The sequence below is a fragment of the Petaurus breviceps genome, unplaced genomic scaffold, assembly GCF_028583685.1.
Source record: "Petaurus breviceps papuanus isolate PSGF00001 unplaced genomic scaffold, PetGlider_PUasm1.0 90865, whole genome shotgun sequence".
Lineage (NCBI taxonomy): Eukaryota > Metazoa > Chordata > Mammalia > Diprotodontia > Petauridae > Petaurus > Petaurus breviceps.
Window position 1 is genome coordinate 15,362,607 of NW_027187367.1, and position 25,478 is coordinate 15,388,084.

Consider the following 25,478-nt stretch of genomic DNA (forward strand, 5'->3'; position numbering starts at 1 on the left):
TTTTGAACCTTAATGAACCACATATATGATAGCTATTATTATTATTATTACTATTTTGTACATTAAATAGATTTCTAGTATGGATTCTGTTAGATATTTTGGGAAAGCCTGCATAGACATAAACCAAACTTAACCTTTGCTTAAAGACATTTTCCTAGAATAATTTAGAAGGGTGTGTGTTTTTTGGGGAGTGGAAGTGGGAAAGGATCCACAGTACAAGAATATATAGAGCCTGTAAAATACAATGCCTTGCATATAGTAAATGCCTAAAAATGTTTGTTGAACTGAATTTATATGCATCACATGGAACAGATTAGCTGATGCCAATCTCTCTGAACTTCAATTTCCCCTTTATAAAAAGAGCATGATAATACCTTTACTACTGAGGTAGCTAGGTAGATAGTAGATGAAGCACTAGACTTGGAGTCAGGAAGGCCTGATTTTAAATTCAGTCTCTGACACTTCCTAGCTATGTGACCCTGTCTTCCTCAGTTTTCCCATCTATAAAATGGGAATAATAATAGCATCTTACCCCCCCCCACAAGGATTATTGTGAGGATTAAGTGAGATAATATTTGTAAAGCACTTTGCAAATCTTAACTATATAAATGCTAGCTATATATTTCTCTCCCACTGTTGTTGTGGGATAATTAATGCTAAAGTCACTGGCCTCTTCTCAGTCCTTATCCTTTCTTTTCTTCCCTACAGTGTTTAATGCTGTTGACCTCCTTCTCTTCTTGGATATGCTCTCCACCCTGGATTTTCATTATACTGCCCCCTTCTGGCTCTCTTCCTACCCGCCTGGCCAGTTTTTCTTAGCCTCTTTTATTGGATCATCAATCCATATCCCAGTTCCTTTTTTTTGTTTTGTTTTGTTTTTTGGAGGGGGGAAGGCAGGGCAATTGGGGTTAAGCGATTTGTCCAGGGTCACATGGTTAGTAAGTGTTGTGTCTAAAGCCAGATTTGAACTCAGTACCTAATAAAGGCTTATTCTTCCCCTCCCCAATGTTTCGTATCTATCCTCTTCTATAAGCACTCAAATGGCCACAACTCAAATTCCAGCTTCATTACTTCTTACCTGATCTCTCTGACTGACCATGTCAATCCTGAGCAAGAATCTTCAGTGGCTCCCTATTGCCTTAAGAATAAACTATAAACTATTCTGTATGGCATATAAAGCTCTTCAGAGCCTAGCTCTAGTCTATCTTTTAAATCTAATTATATATTACTTTCCCCTTCACAAACCCTACATTCCAACCTATTTGATGTTTTCCACATGACACATTCCATCTCCTCCATCTCTGCCTCTGTACAGGTTATCCTGTATGGCTAGAACACACTCCAACCTCATCTCCAACTCCCAGAATCCCTGGTTCTTCTCAGGACTGAGTTTTTGCACCAGCTCTGACATGAGGTCTTAAATGATCCCCTTCTCCCATCTGTGCCACCAAAATGACTTCATATTTACTTTGTATTGATTTATTTGTGTACACATTTCTCCAAGTAGAATGTAATCTCCTTAAAGGGATGTTTCATTTTTATCTTTGGGCCTAGGACAGTTCTTTGTACATAGTAGGTCGTTACTAAGTGCTTGTTGAATGATTGAGAGATCCAATATGTAGCATAAGCTTTATAAATACAAGTTTTTCTCAGATGTACAACCTACAGGGGACTTGCAATATCTCTTTTGACTGGCTAATAACTCACTATAGAGAGGCTAGGTCCTTCTCTGTCTTACCTCCAATGCCTGAGGCCTTGGGAATATGTTTACAATAATCGTTAAAAAAAAACACAATAACCACCAAACCTTTTAGCTGTCCCCAGTAGAATCCAGGTTGAAAACTGCTTTCCTCAGAGCTGGAGGTAGATCACAGGATGTAGAACCATAAGGGACATTAGGAATCATTTACTCCAACTCCCAAATTTTACAAAGGAGGAAACAGAAGCCAAGTAACACAGCTGGTAATGCGCAGGGTCAGCATTCAAACTCAGTTGCTCTGACTACAGTGTGGTGTGGGCTTTCTCAACTCAGTCAGCTTTAGTTCTTACCTCCCTGGAAACTGTGTGATCTTCAAAGCCAATTCCTGCTTGCTCTAAAGCTTTCAATGTTTTTTCCCCTTTCTTCTGTGTTCGGCGCTTTCAGTAAACAGATCTGTCAGTGACAAACCCAGATGCTCATTTTTTTCATGCACGTGCTTTCCACTCTTGGTCAGCTTCAGGAATCTTGATACTTTTCACATTAAAGCATGAGTGGCAGGAGCTAAAAAAACCACAACAAGAAAAAACTCTAACAGTTCTCCTATGACATTCTTTCCTTTTCTTCTCTGCAGCTCATGACCACCATCACTCCTACTTACAAAGTCCCTCTTTATGCTTCTCTAATTGAATTTCAACATTTTAGTTCTTAAGTTCAACAGCTCCACTCAAGATGTGACACTGCCACGTTTGGTCAGGAAGTTACCTTCTGTCCCTAGCTCTCAGTTTCCCCATCTGCAAAATGAAGGGATTGGATTAATCTCTAAAGTTCATTCCAGCTAAAAATTTATGAAAAACAATATTTACTTTTGTCTAATGTGACTAAAGTCACAGTCATTGAAATCTTATTCATTGTTACTTTATTTTTCTCTCAGTCTCCTATGCTTTAATCCATTATACTACCATCTTGTTTATCTCTCCCTGGTTTCACTGGACCATTGCCTGATCCAACACTTACCTAAAACCTTGCTTCCCTGAAGAACACAAAAACTTAGAAGAATCATATCACAATTTTGTGAGATGCACGAGGGACCTACTCTGATTCACTATTAATTAGTGAATTCACTATTAATTAATCAGGCACTATGGAAAATACCTGAGCAGGGAGCTCAGGCTAAGGGAACAAGGTTGTAGGCAAGCAGCAAGAGAAGCTGGAATCAGGACCAAAGAAGGCCTGGCAAAGAGATGTATCCATTCAACAAATATTTATTGACTTGTTATAGTCATTTGTATACATGTTTAAATTCCCTGCTATGTACTGTAAACTCATTGGGGATTGTATTTTACTTCATCATTGAAACCCCACTATAGGCAATGCCACATAGTAAACTCTTTGTAAATATTTGAGTTGAATTTTACCTGAAATGAATCTTATGCTTTTTCATTGAGACCCTTGGAAGGAAGGAAGCCATTCAAGTGTCAGCTGGCTGAGCCAAATCTCAGTAGGTTTCAAATTAATTAATTCAGATAGAAGTGATCTGTATTATAATATTTAAACAAAGATTTGTGGAGCTGAAAGCAGTATTTTATAGGGGACATAAGTATTCCGTGCTGCCCCCTGGTGGCATTCTGCTCCATAGCACCCTCCCTCGAATGTGCCTGCTCTATTGATTCTACTAGAAATAGACCTACACTCAGACTCCTACAATGTTGAGTTGGAAAGGACCTTGGAGATCATTTAATCCAACTCCCTCATTTCATAAATAGGGAAACTGAAGCCCACAAAAGCAAAGTGATATATCCAAGGTTATACAGGCAGAAAATAGTAGGCAGTAGCACCAGGCCCTTTGACTCCAAATTTAGCATTCATTCTTTCCATGACAGCAGGCATGCTCCCTATTGCTTGAGAATGATCTTCTGTACCCTGATAGATTTGAGCTTGCTAAAGGCAGGCACTGTGCTTTATGTTTCTTTTGCTGCCCCACCCCCCACCCCCCATGTGTGTGTCCTTGTAATCTATTGGGAGGAAACTGGGATACATGCCTTTTTCCTGCTGCTTTCTTCTGGGCTGCTAGGCCTTCAGGATTGAAAAGCACACATAATTTTTGTGTGGTATACTCCATGACACCTGGGCCATTTCTTGTAGTTTGCCAATTAGACATTTTCCTATAGCTAAGAGAATGCCTTTTTTTTTTTTTTTTGGTCTTTTTGGAGGGGAGAAGGCAAGAGAATGATCTTTCAACAAAATGATCAATCAATAAGTATTTATAGAACATTTCCTGTGTGCAATAATCTCCACATACAAACCAAAGTTCAATGTTCTCTGTATATAATGAGCACTTTAATAAATATTTACTTTATCCTATTGTATTATAAGCATAACCTCGCTCTTCTTAGACCTGGGGGTAACAAAAACAGAAGAGGAGGGAACTGTATTGCTACTGATGGGGATCTTCCTCATCCATCCTCACAACCAACCCAAGCCAGATCCTGAATCCCCTCACTTTCAACAGTGGTTCCTAGGGAGTGGGTATGGCTGGGGATAAAAATGGAAGTACCCACAAGTCAATCACCATTCTCTGTTCTAATTTGTAAATCCAAACCTACATGGGAAGGTTAATGGAACCAGGATCATTAAGCCTGAAAAATAAGGGCTGAGGTGGGGTTGGGGTTGGGGTTGGTTAATAATGATTTCTAGTTATGAAGTACTCTCATAGAGTATAATAACCATTCTCTACTTTGACTGGAACAAGAGGAAATGAGCTAATTCTGTATCAGGGATTTAAGAGATGAAGAGCTTGTGTGAAGGTTACTAAAATCTGTAACAGACAACTGAGGGAAGATGTGGGAATCTTCTCCAGAGATCACTAAAAATCAGATGACCAGTCTTTAATTTAGGGGAGCTTAAATTTGGTCCTGTCAAATGGAGGGGAGGGATGAATCAAGGGGCCACCTCCAAGAGGAGCTTCCAGCCATCTTACTCACATTCCTAAGGAGGGTCTGAATAGGCAATAAGTAACATCATGGAGGAAAGTAGAAGTATGGTACTTGGAAAGTTCAGGCAGATCTTTCCTTAATCATGCACATACCTACCAAACTAACCATGTACATCTCTAGGACTTTCAGTTTTCTCTGAAGACAGTAGATAAAGGCCATTAATAGAAGCAACTTTCCAGATTCACTGTCCTAATGATCAAGCCTTAAGTAGAAATTCCTGGGATCCAGTAGGTCCTTGCAAATTCAAGTAATCAAGACTTCACTGAAGTTTAATGGTCTGGTAAGAACAGAAAATACATACTGTCCTTTTCATTCCCCCCTGCCAGGCATTTCATTTGTTCACACCCAAACTCCCCTGGCAGTTAATAGCATCATTATAAATACAACCTCTGAGAAGAGGCGAGCAGGGACAAGCAAGGAATAATTTTCACAAGATCTCATAAAGTTGGGCCAGAATCTACCGAGTTAAGAGTGGTCTCATTCTAGAGGGGACTGGGATGGGAAGGTAGTGGGGGTGGGGGAAGGAAATACTACTTTGGCACAGTCATCAATGTACTACACTTTTTAGAAGGGTTATTGGAGCTATTAAAATACAATCAAAACTCATTCTGACGAAATATGACTTTGAGAAAAATCTGAATTCAGTACTTTAGGAGACAGCATGTTATAGAGAAAAAAGCCCTGGGTCTGATGTCAGAGGATTGGGCTTTGCAGCTGGGACATAGTTTCTGCATCTGTAAAATTATGAGACAGTAACTATCCATGATCCTATGGGGTTTTTTTAAATGCAAGTAAAATTACTTTCACACACACACACATATGTGTGTGTATATATATATATATATATATATATATATATATATATATATATATACATCACCAACCAGGATATGAGCCTCCATTGAACTCCCTGTATTTATTTTAAGAGAAAATGGCAAATCACTCACACACACACACACACACACACCCTTGGGAATTTTTTTTAAACAAATAAAACTTCTACAGTCAGTTTATATCTCTCTTTATTTCATATATCTTTTGTATCTCTGGTGTGGAGCACTATTCCTTAACCCAACACTTTTATTTTAACTAGAAGGTATCTTGGAGGATCACAAGATTAAGCCAGAAGGGACCTCTTGGAGATATAGCATCACCCCCTCATTCTAACAGAGGAAACTAAGACCTGAGATTCAATTGTGTTCACCATTCTCTACTTTGAGGCCAAAAAGAAGTCTAATTCATCTTGTAAATGATTTTCAACAAGGTTTACAATGAAGAGGGACTTCAAATTATCCTCCAGAAAATACAGTCAACCAGAAAAAATGTTTTTCTTAATAAGCAAGTTGGCTGAGACTATAAAAAGCAATAATAATGAAAAAAATTTACAGCTAGCCTATGTTACATAATAACATTTCAAATAAAAGTCTTTTTATATCCTGTATGAGTCAATGGCCTCTACTAAACTCCTATTTCAATGGCTCATCATGCCATGTGAGTGACCACTGGCCCTTAAAGACTATCCCGGATGATGACAAGGTACAGCAGATCTTACCATTCTCGAAGGGTTTCATGTGTATGGACTAAAGATGAACTGAACTTGTGTCATCTGCAGAGATTTATCAATTTAGAGTTGTCTGCCAGATAACTTTATTTTGTTAATAACTTCTCAAATTAAGTACTAAGGCACAGAAAAAGTTGAGATTTACATTGCAGAGGGAATATCCACATGACTAAAATCAGGTTTCCTTAGAGTACTAAAGGATGAGCTAATTACTGGATCTAGAAATTGAAGGCATCTTTAATTTCTTGAGTCCTTGATTTGAAAAAATTTCCAATTTTGCACTAAGATCATAGGAATTAGATCTGGAAGACACATAATCCAGCATCCTCATTTGTAAGGGAGACAACTGATAAACAGGCAGATTCCTCTTACTTATAAATATGACCCAGAGAAAAGAATTATTTTAATTTTTTTTACTTAGTTCAATTTTGGTATATGGGATTCCTACTATCACAGTATTTAAACTAATATTGCAAAAAAGGAGGCATCATGAAAGAAGATATTGCTGTCTCCATCATGAAAGAAAACATTACTGGTGTCATGAAGGCAAAGAGATGAAGTGACTGTTTGTTCCAAAGATTACAGCAAATCAGGACTAGCCCTGGAAGCCTGTATCACAGTCCCTTAGGCCATATGTCCGGTGAGACTGGAATGCTGCTTCCAGGGCTACCCTCTGCACACATGCTACAATTTAATAGCCCTTTATAAAATTTACCAATATTGACATGCTTCCATTCCTCCCTACCACATGCCACTAGCACTTTTCTCACTTCTCTTCCTCCTTTCCCCAAGTGATAGATGAAGAATAGAAGGAAAGAGGAAAGACAGTTATTAAGTAAAGGGTGGCTCTGCCTGGGATGGTGGGTAATTGCTAAAGAGACTACTAATTCCCTTCTTTTTGCAATATGTGAAAAGTGATGTATAGATGGGGAAGTGACTTAGCCATGATCTAATAGAGTGTGCCATGGCAGAAAGAACAATGGTCTTAAAATCAGAAGATCTAATTCCTGCCTCTATTTATGACCCTGAAGAAATCATGTCCCTTCTTTGGGTCTCAGTTTCCTGATTTATAACATAAAGGGGTTAACTAGACCCGAGGTTTTCAACATGTGACACAAGAATCTTTCGGGGGTCCACAAGATCAAAACTATTTTTAGAATAATACTAAGACATTTTAATTTCTAATATAGTAAATATTGATAGACATGATCCACATAAACGAAAGTTCCTTGGTGGGCCTCCAATCATTTTTAGGACAATAAAAGGGGTCCAAAGGCCAAAAAGTTTGAGAATCACTGGTCTCTAGACAATTCCTTAGATCCCATCCATCTGTAACATTCTGTGATATTCAATACCATTAGTAATAGAAAAGCAAAATACAATTTTCACCTCTTTGCGGATGAAATATTTTTTAAAAGATGTCTAAGATTCTCACAGCACTGAAAATATGAATTTATTGTCAGACTGATAAGATTTTGAATATGAGGCACTTCATATGAAGGAATGAGTCATTACTTCAAATAAGTTAAACACTTTACAATGCAACTTTCATCCCATCCCTCTAAAATTAGCCTGTGTAAATATTAGAATAAGTCTTTATTGAAGATGTAATTTTTGGAAATGACACCAGATCAATTGCAATATTGGATTTTAGTGACTCAGAAAAAAAAATCAAAAGAAAATTTAAAAAGGGAAATGCAAACAAAGACATTGGTACTACAACAGCAGATATGGGAAAGAAGAGGTGGACAGAAGGATAAAGGGAGACAGCTCAGAGAACAAAAAGTTGATACTCATGAAGGACCATGAACAAAGTGTATCTGCATATTGATTCCAGTGCAGGCTCAGGGGGCTAGGTAATCCAAGGACACCAAAGTGGCAGGAAACAAGAGGAGAACAAGAACTATCTCACAGCCAGGGGATGAAATTGTAATTCTCGCTCAAACTGTTCCGCAGTCAGGGTTCCTTGGATGGATTCGCAGCCAGGGTTGAATACAGAGTAAGCACTTTTTTCTCCTTTCTTCTTTTCTCCAGGCCCACGGGTGCCGACATACATCCAATAAAACAAGGACAGAACAAAGTAAACGAGGCCAAACTCTAGTTCTATAAACAGTCCCAGTAAGACCAACCAAAGAGCCACCTTCAAGAATGTAACATTAGTGAGGAAAGATTGGTCCCATCGTGATGGAGAAACAGCTGTTGGATTCTGTAGCAGACTTCCTCGAGTCTGAAATGTTTCCTAGGAAATAATCAAACAGAAATAAGAATAAAGGGTAATGGAGCTGACAAACAAAAACCAAAATGGTAGTTATCATTTCTTGCCAAAAGTTGCTGGCTTATTGTTTTCTATTTCCTCATCCTGGCCTCTAAAAAAATCAACCTCAAATAGCTCAAGTCTGCTACTCATGACTTCTTCTTTGCAGCTGAATCAAAATCGATCAGCATTTAGTGGTATAAGACCCAATAAAAACTTTATGTTATCATTATCATCACAATAACTGGTAGTTATATAGTGCCTACTATTCATATCTACCACCCAATCAAAATCCTGGTAGCTATTATCTACAGAACCCCAGGTCACTCCCTTTCCTTTCTCAATGAGTTTGATACCTGGATCAAAATTTTCTTCTCCTTGACAACTCCTACCCTTACACTGATTCTCCCTCAAATACCTTAACTATTCATTCAGGCCCTCAACCTACTTACCTCCCATGAATCATTCCTCCACACCACTTCTGCCACACAGAATGGTGGTCATATCACCTTGCCATAACCCACAAATGTACTATCTCTATGTTCAAGAATTCTGAAATTCCCTTATTTGATCATAATCTTTTGGCTTTTCACCTCTCCCTCTGCCTTCCCTTACCAAACCCTACTTGGCTTCTGCACCATGACCTCCAATCCCTTCATCCCTCAATTCTCTTCCAGATCATCTCCCCTGTACTAGCCACTTTCTCTTCTTCTCCCTATCTTGATCCCTTGGTGAACCAATTCAATTCTACATTGCCCTTTCTTGAATCCCTAAGCCTTCTCATCATAATCACTGATTATGCCCAGGCAACCCTCAGCCTTGGATCACTCCCACCATTCATCTCCTTTGCTCCTACACATGTGCTACTGAAAGATGGTGGAGAAAATCACAAAATGTTCTGAATGGGTCCACTACAAATTTATGTTATACAAGCTCAATTGGGCCCTCATTGCTTCTAGGCAATCCTACTCTACCTCCCTCATCAACTCACTATTCCACTCTCCACAGTGGCTCTTCCAAAACTTTTCGTTTCTCTCCTCAAACCTCCCATGGCTCCCCCTCCCCATACTCTCTCCGCAAAGAACCTTGTCTCATATTTTACAGAAAACAATTGAAGCCATTCACTGTGAGCTCCCTCTTTTCTCCTCTTCCTTATCTCTCATACCTCAGATGTCTTCTGCCTTTATTTCGTCTTTCACCCCATCCCATACGATGGCTAACCTCTCTACTTGTTCAAGTGGTCCCATTTCATGCCATCTCCTCCAGCAGACTGCCCTCTGTCATCCCCACCCTTTCACTTATTTTCAATCTCTCCCTGTCTACTGGCTCATTTCTCACTGCCTACAAACAGGGCCGCTAGGCAGCTGGGTGGCTTAGTGGAAAGAGCACTAAGTCTGGAGTCAGGGAGACCTAAGTTCAAATCCAGCCTCAAACACTTACTAGCCATCTGTGAACTTGGGCAAGTCACTCAACCTTTTGTCTTAATCCACTGGAAAAGGAAATGGTAAACCATTCCAGTATCTTTGCCAAGAAAATCCCGTGGACAGTATGACCCACAGGGTCACAAAGAGTCAGACACAACTGAACAACACCACACAAACATGATCACGTTCCCTCCCCATCCTGAAAAAAAAAAACCCTCACTTAATCCTTCCATCCCTGCTAAATATCTTCTTTTCTCTTCTGTCCTTTGTAGTTAAACTTCTCAAAAAGACCATTTACAAAAGGTGCCTGAACTTTATTTCCTCTCACTACCTTAACTCTGGCTTCTGACCTCATCATTCTACAAAAACCGTTCTTCCCAAAGTCACCAATGATTCCTTAGTTGCTAAGTCAATGGCCATTTCTCAGCTGTCATTGTCCTTGGCCTCTCTGTAGCCTCTAGTGCTATTGATCACTCTCATCAAGCTTTCAGAAGCCTCTCGAGGCTCTTCTCTGTCTCTTTGGCTGGATCCTCCTCTGGATCACACCCTTCAAACATAGGTATCTTTCAGGGTTCTGTCCTGGGCCCCTTTGTCTTCTCCTTCTCTATCACTTCACTTGGTGATCTCATCAGGATTTAATTACCATTTCTATGCTGATGATTCTCAAATCTCCACTGACCTCAGATGTCACATCTCCAAATGCCTCCCAGACATCTCACATTAGATATCCAGTAGAGATCTTAAACTCTGTGTGTCCAAAACAGAAACTCATAATCTCACCCACTCCCACCCCTTACTCCTTTTTCTTCCTTCCAGTCCCTCAGGCCTGAAACCAAGACATCATCCTGGATTCCTCACTCATTTCTATTCCCCACCCCCACCCCCACGTCCCAGCTGTTGTTAAGGCCAGCTCCAATATATCCCCTTCTCTCTCTGACACTGCCACCACTCTGGTACAGGCCCTCATCACCTCCTAACTGGATTATTATAATGGCTTACTGGTGGATCTGTCTGCCTCAAATGTTTCCCCACTCTACTCAATCCCCTTCTCCACTCATCTACTAGAGTAATTCTCCTAAAGTGCAGATCTGAGCAATAAACCAGTGGCTTCTTATTGCCTCTAAGATACAAAAAACCAAAACCAAAACCAAACAACAAAGAACAAAACAAAACAAAACAAATGTTCTGACATTCAAAGCCCTCCATAGCCCAGCCCATTCCTGTCTTTCCAGTCTTCTTACACCTCATTCCTGTACATCTACTCTTTGATCCAGTGACACTGGCTTCCTGGTTGTTCCACAAACAAGATGCTCATTCTCTTGTTTCTGGGCACTTTCTCTGGCTGCCCCCATGCCTGGAACCCTCTCCCTTCTCTGCTCTGATTACTGAACTCCCTGGCTTCCTTTGAGTCCCAACTAAAAGCCTACCTTCTACAGGAAATGTTTTCTACGGCAGGTAGGTGGCGCAGTGAATAGAGCACCAGCCCTGGAGTCAGGAGGACCTGAGTTCAAATCGGGCCTCAGATACTTGACACACTAGCCGTGTGACCTTGGGCAAGTCACTTAACCCCAATTGCCCTCCAAAAGGCAAAACAACAAAAAAAAAAACCAAACAAAAAGGAAACGTTTCCCAACCCCTCTTAATTCTAATACCTATCTTCTGTTAGTCATCTATCTATTCTGAATTCTGTATATAACTTACTTTGTATGTACATATTATATGTATATATTATTTGCATGTTGTCTCCCCCATTAGAGTATAAGCTCCTTCAGGGAAGGGACTGTCTTTTGTCCTTTTTTCTATCACCAGGGCTTAATATAGTGCCCGGCATACTGTGGGTACTTAATAAATATTTACTGATTGATACTATGTGTCAGGCACTATGTTACACCCTTTTCAAAAATTCTCATTTGATCCTCACAACAACCCTGGGAGACAGGTGCTACTATTATTCCCATTTTTATAGATGGGGAAACTGAGGCAAACAGCCATTAAGTGACTTGCTCAAGGTCACACCGCTAGTAAGTGTCTAAGGCCAGATTTGACTCAAATCTTCCTGAATCTAGATCCAACTCTATCCATTGCATCATCTAGCTGCCTCTGAACACAGATGGACAATCAATTGAGGGATATGTTTATGTTCAACACACAAAATCTTCAATGATGGATAATTCGTTACTATGGAGATGTGCATACCAACCTCACAAACTCACTCTGAGAACTATATGGGATATGAAAGCAATTTATCAACAGCAAACACTTTTCTAAGTACACTATCATTATAACAGATTAAATAAGTATTTGTTGATTTGATTAACTTTCCTGAAGCATTGTAAAGATCGAGCTTTATAATGGTAACCAAAAGAGAAACATAAAAAGAAGCCTATACCGTCCGGTCATAGGATCCCATACATACCCCAAATTTGTAACTACTTTTTTGAGGTAGCAAAGAGCTGTTCTTTTCCCCCATATTCTTTCCTTCTAAGAACTCAACCATTCTCAGAGCTTACCATGCTACTCCTAACGCAGCTTCAATTTCTCCCCCAAAACTTCACACTCAAATTTAATTAAACAAAAACATTCAGTGCTGATCTGGGCACTGGGAATTTAAGGACAAAAAGTAAATAGCATTTGTTTCCAAGGTCCTTTATGTGCTCCTGGAGGGTTTATAACATGTACCAAAAAAGGGCTTAGCATATTGTTCAGTCTATTTCTGTGAATTCAGAGTACAAAGAACTTGCTGATACAGACAAGCAACTTGTGGATCACCTCTAGTCTTAGAAAGTAGCTGGAGATATACTAAGAGGTTAAGAAATCTGCCTGTGGTCACACAAATAAGTTAATATGCCAGAGGCAGATCTTCCTAATCCAAGGCTAGCTCTTTAGGACTAGGCCATGCTATCTCTCACACAAATGTTAAACTCAATTAAGGATTTATAAGGTGAAGTGAAGAGGAGGAAAGCTCTAACAAAGGAGAGGCAGGCTGGGGGGAGGGGGAGAGGGGATAATGGAAAACACTCATTGCTCCCTGGAAGGAGATAGGGGTTTGGGGAGGTTGAGGTGAGAAGGACTGGCTTGAGTGTACATAATGGAAAATGGTGTAATGAATTTAGGAAATTTGGTAGTAGGCTGGCTAGAACGTAGAGTTCTAAAAACTCACATTACATGACAAGTCAGAAAATGTTAAGCTGTAGCCAGTGTGTGCCGCTGCACTTTAAAAGTCAAACTGAAGAGTTTGCATTTTATCCCTTAGCATACAGAAAGAAGTCAGTAAAAGTCAATGAATGAAAGCATCATGGCCAGACCTGTGAGTGAGGAAGATTTATTTTGGTTGCTGCGTGGAGTATGGATTGGAGAGGTTAGAGATTAGAAGAAGGGAGAAATATTCAAAGACTATTACAGTAGTCTGAGAGATATGAAATGGAACTGAATGTGAGTGAAGAGAAAGTTCTATATGGTCGAGGGGATGTGTACATAGTAAAGATCTGGTAACTAACTGGATGTAGTGGGGAAGGATGTACCAGAAAGAACAGAGTTTAAAATAATAACCCCAAGATTTTTGAACTTAGTTTCTGGAGAGGATAATTGTGCTTTCAATGGAAATAGAGAGTTTAGAAAATAAGCAGGTTTGGACTGGGAAGATAATGAAGTCCATTTTGAAATGTCTAGCTTGAAATGAGTGTGAGACATACAGGATGAGATGTCTTGCTGGTAGCTGATGATATATGCCTGGAAGCACAGACCTGAGATGCATCTTCATAGAAATGATACTTCAGGGGCGGCCAGGTAGCACAGTAAGTAAGAGCACTGGCCCCAGTTTTGGGATGACCTGGGGGATCGAATCCAGGCTCAGATACTTAGCATCCCACCCAGAAACACCTGGCCCTGTAACCTTGAGCAAGTTACTTAACCTCAATTGCTTTAAAAAAAAAATGATACTTGAACTTCTGACAGCAAATGAAATCACCAAGGGACAGTTTAAAGAAATAGGGCCAGATTAAGGTCTGGGGGATACCCACTCTAAGGAGGTGGGGAAGAGATGGATAATGGTCCACTAAAGCAGACTGAGGACCACTAACAAGGAAGAGAACCAGAAGAGAGTAGTGCCATGAAAGTAAGAGGAGGAGAGAGTATCCAGGAAAAAGAGGTGGTCAACAGCATCCAAAGATGCAGAGAAGTCAAGGAATATAGTTGAGAAAAAAGCCATTAGATCTAGTAGTTAATAGAAAAAGGGTAACCTAGGTGAGAAAAGTTTCACTTAAATGGTTGGGTTTAAAGTCAAGACTACAAGAGACTGAGAAATGAGTAGAAACTAAGAAAATGAAAGAAGTATAGGTCATTTTTTTTTCTAGGAATTTGGCAGTGAATGGAGGTCAAAATGACTCTGAGGTTATAAACCTAGTCAAATGGGAACATGAACTGTCTTGAACAGAAACTGGTAAGTTTGAAAAAATAGTTGAAACAGTTTTGTTTTGCTGGGGGAAGGGGAAAGGAGGGGATGTGGATCAGGTATGTAATTAGTAATAGTATTAACTGGATTAGTTATTTTCTCCTGGTAAGGAAACCTCCTCTTATCAGAATAAAAAATCAGTAACTCCTGCAGCTTAAGACTTAGAGAACTGCCTGTGGACTGAGAGGTTACGTAACTGGTCCAGGGTAATAGCCATATCCACCAGAGATGAATGGAACCCAGCTCTTCTTGACCTCAAATCCAGATTTCCAACCACTGTACCAAGTACTTGGTGTAGTGGAAATAACACTTGACTTGAGGGCAGAAGGACCTCGTTTCAAATCCTCGTTCTGACAATTACTAGTTGTCCTACTCTGGACAAGTTCTCTCTGACCTTCAGTTTTCTCATCTATAAAATGGCATTAATACTTACTTGCACTATCTGCTTCCCAGGGTGTGAGGGAGTATTACACTTTAAAGCACTATGAAAAGGTGAGTTGTTTAGCTATCTTGAAATGCAGTTTGTCAGCATCTACCTGGATGGCCTGACCTTATCTCAAACAAACGTTCACGACCAAACATAACATCCTTCCCCTAAAACCAGTTCTCTTCCTCCAAATGTGTCCATTTCTGTCAATATTTTTCCAGTCATCCACACTCAAAGCCTTCGGAGCAGCCTTTCTCTCTCTTCATACATTTAATCAATCATCAAGTCCCAGTGATTCTTTCTTCACAATGGCTCTCCCATTGGTCCAATTTCACTTCCTATTACTACTTCAAGGTCCTCACTTCCTTTTTCAAGGACTGGTCTCTCTGTCTTCCATCTTTGACAGCAGTCAGATTATCTTTCCTGAAATTCTGCTTTGCACAGGTCACCTTTAAAAGTGATCATTAAGTCATGTGGCATAAGTCCTGTGGCAGAAGCAAAGGAAAATTAATGGAAAGTCTGTGTGTTCCAGTGGATCCTAACAATATCAGAAAGAAGAAAGAAGGTCCCCATCACATTGGGGCAAACTTATTCTAGGATATAGACAATAATAGAATGGGCAGACAAGGAAGGGTTGCAGCCTGCTTCATTGGAGGAAATATCTACATCAATGAGATTATTACAGATTCATTTAAGCATATGTGATAAATGTTGCAAATACCAAGTCAAATACAAAATAAGATAGTTCTTGCCCTCAAGGTGCTTACATTCTATTAGGAAAATACATGTGCACAAAGAGGTAAATACAAGGTAACACGACACACATTTTGTCAAATGGAAGTTTCTTTTTTTTTTTTAATTTTTTTGCTAAATTCAAAATGGAAATGGAATTTCTCTATCACCCACTGTTATTGAGTGATGCTAAGTTTGCTATAAATTGTGCAATATTAGGAAGTAGTTAAGTGTGGTTTGGTTGAGGAGGATGGGGGGGTGGAGATAGTGAAAAGTCATTGGTTGGCTTACTCTTGTATACAACTTCAAGCCTTGGTTACTATGCTGTGTGGCAGGGCAAGCTGGGACATGGTCACATGTGTTCATTCATGCAGTGAAACTCTCAATATGTAGCAGACTGTTTTGTCACTTGTAGCAGGTGCTCTTTGGTAAACATTATTACTGTTTCTAAGCCTGTTTTTCTAAATATTTTGCACTCTGTAAATGGTGGAACCCATTACATAAATTCTCAATATGTCTTGTATACCAATAATCCAAACTATTTTTTACATGTATGTGGTGAGCTAAATTTAAAAGTTCAGAGACAGGACTTTACTCCTTTAGTTAAGTAAACATATGGCCTCTAATTTGGTTGTAAAATAAGTGATCACGATAAGACTTGGATCCCTCACTTCTGCTATATCTTATGCTACTGTTAGACTACTAACTGTACTGGTATGCAGGTCCTGTCACGTGCCATTTGCAGTTCTTATAATAGGAAAAGAACAAAATTACCAGTCCAGAGATTGCTATTTTTACTTATCAAACCTCTAAGTCTAAACATACTGCACAACATCCAGAACGACCACCATTATCACCCCCAAATCAAGATGCAACTTTAACTTCCAGACTAGAATCTTCTCTTAGAGGACACCAGAAGGTTGCCATTGTCCTAGAATCTCCTTTCCAGCTCTAAATCTATGACACTAAAATATGTTCAAAACGTGAAACTTCTCTAGAGAAGCATTAAGTATGAAAAATGTCCTTAGAATATCTGTGGGGAAGCTGAAAGTAACTGCTCTGATGCTAAGATTAAAGTTATACTGCTGCTTTACTTGTGAATGAGACAGGAGACATAACAACATTCACATTTCAAAATACTGGCCTCAAAGAACTTATTCCAGGAAAGAAAAAGCCAACCAGTTGTTAGTGTCTAAAACAGTTATTATCAATACTATACACTATACTTGATTTAATAAAAAATTTTGTCAAGGTGAAAGATTGAAATGAAGTAGGTTTTATCTAAAAAACAAATTTCTAAGAATCAGCAAGATGAAAATCAAAGGGAAGAACTTGGTGGGTTTTCAAATAAGGGAAGTAATAAAAAATAAAATTTTTAAGGAGAGAACAGTTGAAACTGAACAAACTACATGGTATTCATTTTTTCAATTGACCAAAAACTTTTTAGAGAACAAAATTACTCAACTGACAAGCATTTATTAATAAGTACCTACTGTGTGCTAGGTACTGTACTAGGCGATGAAGAAACAAATACAAATGAAGCAGTCTCTGTTTTTAAGAAGCTTACATTCTAATGAGAGAGACAAGTACATGGGTAAGTATATACTGGATAAATTTGTAAAGAGAATAAATGCAAACAAATACAAAACAGTAAATTACAAGGTCGTTAGGGAAGATGCCAGCAGTAGAGGGGATCAGGAAAGGTTACATATAGGATATGACGCTTGAGTTGTATCTGGAAGAAAAAGAAAGGTTCTATGAGTAAGAGCATGCATTCCAGGGATGGAAGATGATGCAAAGGCACAGAGACAAGAGATGGTGCATTAGCTGTGGCTGGAGTGCAGAGTGGGAGGGTGGGGGAGAGTATATATAATAAGGCTGGAAAGATAAAGTTCTGTTTTATCCTAGAGGCAATAGGGAGCTACTGAAGTTGGCTGAATGAGACAGTGCCACAGTGACATCTGCACTTGAAGAAAATCATTGCAATAGCTGTGTGGAAGATGAACTGGAATGAGATGAGTAGTTAAGAGGTGATAAAGGCCTGAACAAGGATGATGGCTATGTGAGCAGAGAGAAGGAGTAAATGCAACTGACCAGACTTGTGAGGTGAGAGAGATTGGGGAGTCAAGGATAATGATGAGGTTAAAAACCTCAGAGATTAGAAGGATGGTAGTGTCTTCAATAGAAATCCAAAACTTTAGGGGAAAGACAAATTGTTTCTGAGCTCTGTTTTAGACCAGTCAAGTTTGAAATATATTTGCAAGATCCAGTTTGAAATGTCCAATAGGCAACTGGTGATTCAGGACTTAATTAAGCTTAGGGAAAAGACAGGCCCGAGTAGGTGGGAGGAGTCAGGGCCCAGGTGCCAGACTTGGCCTTGTTCAGCAGTCCGAGGGCCAGAGCTAGGAAGAGACTTAAGACCAAGGCACACTCTCCAGCTCTTGTTCCTTTCCTCTAGGAGCAAGCAGGCCCTGAACCCAAGAAAAGGCCTATCAAGCGAGCTTTAACTCCACAGGGGCCTCAGGATACATATGTCACACAGCTGGACAAATAAATCAGGAAATGTAGATCTGAGAGCCAAGTGTATGGAGCTGATAAACCCATAGGAGCTAAGGAAGCCCCCCACACACAGAGTATGGAGAAAGCAGGGAGTCTAGGACAGAGACTCAGGATACAACCATAGTAAGGGGGTATGATATTGATGATGAATCAGAAAAGTAGCAGAAGAACAAAGTCAGGCAGGTAGGAGGAAAACTAAGAGACAGTGTCATGAAAATACCTACTGAAGAGAAAAGATCCAGGAGAAGGGGGCGTTCAGTGGTGTCAAATGCAGCAGATAGACCAAGAAGGAAGGAGAGAAAAGAGCACCAGATTTGGCAATTAAGAGATAGATCACTAGTGACAGAAGCCAAGATGGCGGATTATAAGCAGGGCCCAGTGGAACTCTCCCAACGCTTCCCTCCCAACAATTTTAAAATAATGCTCTAAATAAAATTTTGGAGTAGTAGAGCCAACAAAAGGTCAGAGGAAGACACTTCTCCAGCCTAAGATAAATGAGGAGGTCTGCAGGAGAGGTCACTAAACTGTTCGTATCTTTAAACCCAGTGATTCTATTTATGAGGTATGTAGCCAGAGGAAGTAAAAGGCAAAGAAATCATACAAGAACTTTTGTAGCAGCAAAGTACTGAAAACAGTTGGGAAAGAGAGGCACAAATTGTGGTAAATCTAATGTACCATAATATATTGTACCAGAAGAAATGACAAAGTGAGGAATTTAGAGAAACAAGGAGAACCAGCAAAGAAACCAGACCTACATGAACTGATACTGAGAGAAAGCAGAGGCAGAACAACATACACAATGGCTACAGTAATATAAACCAAAAGTACAAAAAGACATAAGAAATCATATTAAATGCAATAACCAGCCATTTCAAAGGATGAAAGATGAAGCACACTCAGTAGAGGAGAGATGGACAATGCTACGTAAATTGTCAAATGGGATCACCGTGTCAATCTTTCTTCATGATAATGCAAGGATGGGGGATGGGGAGAGGTGAGGAGAGAGGTGAGAGGGTTTTTTTTTGGAAAGTACCTATGGTGTAAAAAGACAACAACAAAATATTTTTTTAAAAAAAGTTAATCAGAGAAGGATAAAGGGATTGCTATGCAGTAGTTAGGCCCCAGCTGAAATCAGATACCATGAACTTGTAGTGGACCTAATCAGTCTAACTGTATGATTTCAGCCAGTATTCAATAATGTAGGAAAAGGAGTGGAGAAGCTGGGGGTGATTCAGAGTTAGGGACTAGCAGACTGTGAACAATGGAAGGGGGCAAAATATTCAGGAGTTGAGAAAAAAATGAATGGCTGAAATGGTTAATCACAGAGTCACAACTGTGAAGGGAAGAAAATGAGGCTGGAGGGATGATGAACAGGGAGACCTGCAGAAGTCACAATAAGAATGAAGGGTTTAAGAGTGAGGTTTAGGGAGAAATGAGCAAACAGAAAATTACGATCAGAGAGGACAATATAAGAGTTCAAGATACTGGAGTTGGCACAGTTTGAAGGTAACAATGACCAGTCTAGTGGCGTAGCTGAGAAGAAGGTGCAGGTTAAAGCAGATGAGAAAGTTAATGAAGTAAGAGGTCAGGGTGTTTAATGGACCATTAAAGTGTATAATGAAGTTACGGTACTGGGTATGAGAGCTGGGGTTAAGGTGGAAAGGAAAGATGTAATTCAAATACAGACTTTCTTGAGAAAGGAAGGAGTATGGCCTGATGGTTAGCAGATTACTGCAGCAAAGATTTGGAGTAAGAGGAGTTGAAGAATCATGTCAGCTGGCAAATATCCTGGAAGCGGCCAGGGAACAAGGAATCTCTTTTAGACCAATCTGTAAGGTGTATGAGAGAGGTGCAACACTGATGATGAGGTACCTCACAGACAGGTAGGAAGTGCATTCCAGAGATGGATGAGTTCCTTTTAAGTTCAAGAAGATGGAAATATATAAATAAGATGCCTAAAGATGGGGGAAGGAAGTGGTAAGATGGGAGAGGGAAGCAGTGGTCCAAAGAGCACAGCAGAATGAGGAGGAAGAGGAGAAAAAAAAGACTGGCGAGGGGAAAGGACTGAACTGGAGAGATTAGAATATGAGGAATGGAAATAAGAGGGTTTGACCTCAGTATGGGAAAACTGAATCATGGGGATTAAAGAAGAAGGGGGTGTGGGGTGGCTAGGTGGAGCAGTGAGTAAAGCGCCCACCCCAGAGTCGGGAGGACCCAAGTTCAATTCTGACCTCGGACACTCAACAGCCACACAAAAACACTAGCTGTGTAACCTTGGTCAAGTTACTTAACCCCAATTGCCCTCCAAAAGGGAAGAAGAAAAGAAGAAGGAAGAAGAAGGAAGAAGGAAGAAGGAAGAAGGAAGAAGGAAGAAGAAGAATAAGGAGAGGGAGAAGGAGGAGGAGGAGGAGGAGGAGGAGGAGAAGAAGAAGAAGAAGGTTTGCCAGCCTCAGGGACACTAGCCTGTATCCTATGTCCTGTGTCCTGTGATGGTAGACTATGGAGAAAAGAACATGCTGTAGGCAAAAAAAGGAAGTTGGGGGTGAGGACCTTCAGGAGTCAGTCCCCAGGAGAGAAGGGAAGCTGAGGGAGCTCCTGTAGATGCCAATTAAGGTCCTCTTCTGCTATTTATTTGCTACTTCAAGTGTCATTATACCTTTTTCATGATGTTTGTTTTCCACAAGTAGATTATAAATCTTTCTAAGGTAAGGAGCATATTAATATCTAGTATAGAGCCCTAATACATAGCAGGTGGGATCAAATACATCACTATCATAAGCCAAAAGGAAACATAATAAAAATTACCCTTTTTATCAAAAAAAGAAGGTAGATAATACATTAATTAATAATATTGATGATCTGTAAGTATGAGATAATTCCAAGCAGAGGAAGAGGAAAATTAAAAAAAAAAACCTTACCTTTTAGCAATTTTAAAGACAGATGATGATCAATCTCAATGAAACATTTAATAACTTTCCTACCCCAAGGTTTTTCAAGATAGTTCTATATTCTCTGTTTTCTGAAGGTGCAAAGAATAAAACTGCATGTTTTTTCACCTCCACAGCTAGCCTTGTCACTGAGAGAAATAATGCTTTACTTTTTTGTTAAGTCTAATTTTGCTTCACATAATCTAGGACTCGCTAAAAAAAAAAGTAATGTAGAATGCTTCATATCAATAACTAACTGAAAAGAAGTAATTACAAAAGGAAGGCTCAGGAAATCTGTGACAAGCTACAGTGTTCTATGGAAATTGTAAAATAGAGATGGATTGTAAATTAGAAAAAAAAGATTTAAATGAGAATTTTCACACCAGAGCAAAAGATAAGTCACTGAAAAGGAATTAGGAACAGATTCCCTTAGGAAAATGCAGCACTAATAATGACCACCTTGATAACTAGCATTTTCCGCTCCTTCTTGTGTCACACTAGCAGTATTTGGGTTTTTAATAATGGAGGCTTTTTCAGAGTTGGGTCTCTATATCTGTCTGACTGAATGATCTCATAATCCTTTGGCGACAAGACACACAGCCAAAGAGCTGATTGTGCTATTAAAAGTTTGGTTTTCAACTGTGCAGGATCAAGAACAAAATTACTCAGGAAATTGTAAGCAATTGCTTGCTAAAAAGAGCTCTAATCGACAATAAACTTCACAAAAGAAAATTAGAAAAAAAAACATAAGAGGAAAATAGATTGTTTTGACCATTCCCTGCTGAACCTTTTTTGCTATTTTCTGTATTTCACATAGAACAAGCAGTACTCTGAAACGTCATACTCAGTCAAAAACTGAATAATGCTCCCTCAAGTTCTCCTTGATAAATATATATATATATATATATTTCCCTAAAATCAGACGTTTTACAATACTAAGTATGTCTAACACCATGGAAAACATTGTTAAAAGACAAAAGGGAAATGTACATTTGTTCCTCGATGCTTTTAAAATGTAAATTTTTAGGCCTCACTCTCAAACCTTGAGTTCTTCTGAATATAAAACATTACACTTCCTTATTTTTCAGCAATGTTTGATTATTGCTCCTCCTCAGCTTCCTTTGCTGGATCCTCATCCAGATCATGTCCTCTAACATAGATGTCCCTCAGGGTTCAGTCCTCAGCTCCCCTTCTCTTCTCCCTCAGTAGGACTTTACTTGGTGATCTCATCAGCTCCCATGGATTTAATTATCATCTCTATGCTGATGATGATATACTCAAACCTACCTTTACTGCCCCAAACTCTCTGCTGACCTTCAATCTCACCTCTTCAATTGTCTTTACTGTAGTTGTTTAGGCATTTTCAGTCGTGTCCAACTCTTTGTGACACCGTTTGGAGTTTTCTTGGCAAAGATACTAGAGTGGTTTGCCATTTCCTTCTCTAGCTCATTTTACAGATGAGGAAACTGAGGCATACAGGGTTAAGTAACTTGCCCAGGGTCACACAGCTAGCAAGTGTTTGAGGTCAAATTTTAACTCAGGAAGACTGAGTCTTCCTAACTCCTGGTCTAGCACTCTATCCACTTTAATACCTAACTGCCCATCATTGCCTTTCAGACATCAACTGGAGATCCAGTAGACATTTTAAACTCAACATGTCCAAAACTGAACTCATTATCTTTCCTCTTCCCAGTCCCTCAGGCTCATAACGTAGGTGTCAGCCCCTCCACTCCTCATTATTTCTCACCCTAATCTCCTACTCCATACCCAATCTGTTAAGACCACCTGTCAATTTCACCTTCTTCCTCTGGCTTGATACTCTAGTGCAGGCCTTCACCATCTCATGCCTGGACTACTGCAACAGGATGCTGGAGTGTCAGCCTGCCTCAAGTCTCTCCTCATTCCAATCCATCCTCCATTCAGCCACTAAAATGATTTTCCTAAAGGGCAGGTCTGACCATGTCAATCTCAGCCTCTCCAATATACTTCCTTTCACCTCCCAGATCAAATAGAAAATCCTCTGCTTGGTGTTCGAAACCTTTTGTAACCCAGTTCCCTCCCTCCTTTCTAGTCTTCTTACACCTTATTCTCCAACACATACTCTTCAAACCAGTGACACTGGCCTTCTGGCTGTTCCATGAACAAGATATTCCAAATCTCTCGGTTCCAGGATTTTTCTCTGGCTGGCCCCCATGTTTGGAACACTCTTGGTTTCCTTTAATTCCCAACTAAAATCCCACCTTCTATGGGAAGCTTTCCCCAACTCCTATTAATTCCAGTACCTGTTATTTACCTGTTATTCCCTCTGTTAATTATCTCCTATTTATCCTATATATACCTTATTTTATGTTTGCATGCTGTCTCACCCATTAGATTGTAAGGTCCTTGAAGGGCAGGGATTGTGTTTCGCCTTTTTGTGAGCCCAGAATTTAGCACAGTGCCTGGCATATAGTAGGTATCTAACAAATATTTACTAATAGAGAACATAAATGGAATGGTTTGACTCAAAGTCCATCCACAACACTGGTGGTATTATTTAATTGATTTTCACCAAGGAAACTTTACCTTGGGAGAATGGAGGGTAGGGGTGCAGGGAGAAATGGTTATACTTACACTATACAAGGTGGTTGTGAAGAAAATTGCTTTGTCAAGTTTTAGAGAGCTATATAAAATGCTGATAATTCAAAACACTGGGCTCCTCCCCGCCCCCTTCATCCCCCCATGAAGTCACTGCACTGTAATTTTGGCTTAAAAGTCATGGAAGCACACAGCATTCACTGGCTGCTCCTTGACAGTGAAGAGTTTTGGAATACCTAAATCCTGTCTCTAACGCAGATTATTTTAGAAGAAACAACAGCCTTTATATCAGCAGACCCTGGTTAGAATGCTGGCTCTGCCACGTATTTATTAACTGTGTGACCAGAGGTACATCATTAAATCTCTTAGAGATGCAGGTTTTTTGCAAAATGAGAGGGTTGGGTGAGAGTGCTCAAGGTCCTTCTGAAATGGATTTGTCTTGAACAGGGATCAAATAAAGTCTAATAATAATAACAGCTAACATTTATGTAGTGCTTATTATGTGCCAGGAACTGTGCTAAGTGATTTACAATTATCTTTCCTGGGAGGTAGGTGATATCATTATCCCCATTTTACAATGAGGAAAGTGTGGCACACAGAAGGTTAAGTGCCTAGGGTCAAACTGTTGAGAAGGATCTAATGCCAAATCTGAACTCAGGTTCTCCTGACTCCAGGCCCCCTGATCTCTCCTCTGTACTACCCGGCTGCCCCATTCGTTACTTTAATGACACTATTTTATCATCTTCCATTGGTTGAGTTTGCAGCTCACACATTTTTAAGCCAAGCACCCTAAAGGTGGTCTGAATGTCACTTTAAACTAATCTTAAACATAACGACCAGCCTGTAAGAGGAAAACCCCCCAACTCCCATTTCCCTCTCTATTCTTTGGCATCGGGATGGATACCTCCCCTACAAAGGAGTGAAAAAGAGGAGTCACTTCAATTTCCAGTGCTGGGTGCACAGCCAAGGGCTGAACATGGCAAGGCCCAGCACCACAAGGTCCACATGGGAAAAATGATCTAGATCTGGCCTTATTATAGTCACCAGCTGCAGCAGGACACATCTGTTCCTTCCAAGTTAACGTGGCACCGTCCTCTGGACAGGGGCGGGGACGTCTACACCAATCACGAGGAAGGGGCGGAGCCACCCTCCCCAAAGAGGGCGGAGCATATATTGGCGTCATGGGGGGGCGGGGCTTCCCTCCGTTGTGTCACAGTCTCACCTTGGCTCCACCGCCCGAGGCTTCCTGCGCCTGGGACGGCGTTGGGGGCGTTGCCACGTCTTCTCCTGGTGCTTTTCCTCTCCTACCCCAGCCACTGGGCCTTCCCTCTAGCTCGGCTCGCTTCCGGGAGGCCCGGAACGCCGCTAATCGTTGCTCCATGGAGCGTTCCCCTTGTCAGGTTAGCGCGAGTGGCCTCCTGGCGACCTCGTGACCTCGCTTGGGGCTCGTGCACGCGCGCCACTTACTCTTAGACCCCCCCCCCCTTTTCCACCCTCCGTGCCGACTCACTGATACAACTTTCAGGCGCGTAAACAGCCCTGCGCATGCGCAGAGGGAGCTAGCGAAAGCCGTAGGCTCGAAGGAATTCTAAACCAGGCTTTTAAAGGTCACGTGGTACCTTGAGATGCGTGCTCCCAGTCTAGTCAAAGAACCTAACTTCGAAACCCAGTCCTTCCAGTGAGCTTGGAAATTTTTAGACTTACCAGTCTTTAGTTTCCTCAAGTGTTCAGACCTGTAATTCCCAAACCGAATATCACCCTCGGACTTCATATAGAACTGACGATGCTATATGACACATTTGTGTTTTAGATTGTAAATTTCAAAAAGTCAGGCTTCTCTCTTCTGAGATAGAGTTTAAAATAAATCTTTGTTGA

At 40.3% G+C, this 25,478-nt stretch overlaps 1 protein-coding gene across 1 annotated transcript; it reads right to left on the minus strand.

Moving 5' to 3' along the window:
* Positions 1-7,681: 7,681 nt before the first annotated feature.
* On the minus strand, positions 7,682-25,168 carry SAYSD1 (SAYSVFN motif domain containing 1). Its single transcript, XM_069073614.1, has 2 exons — positions 24,826-25,168; positions 7,682-8,492 (listed from the first exon to the last, which is right to left on the minus strand). Exons 1-2 carry the CDS (start codon positions 24,982-24,984, stop codon positions 8,157-8,159), a joined length of 495 nt encoding a protein of 164 aa, XP_068929715.1. The 5' UTR covers positions 24,985-25,168; the 3' UTR covers positions 7,682-8,156.
* Between the last annotated feature and the right edge of the window lie 310 nt (positions 25,169-25,478).

Bases quoted from the DNA above. Each gene is read 5' to 3' on its own strand.
- SAYSD1 (XM_069073614.1), bottom strand. From the start codon at position 24,984: ATGGAGCAACGATTAGCGGCGTTCCGGGCCTCCCGGAAGCGAGCCGAG. The intron at 8,493-24,825 runs GTGAGACTGTGA...ATTATTTCCTAG, and splicing joins CCTCGGGCGGTGGAGCCAAG to GAAACATTTCAGACTCGAGG.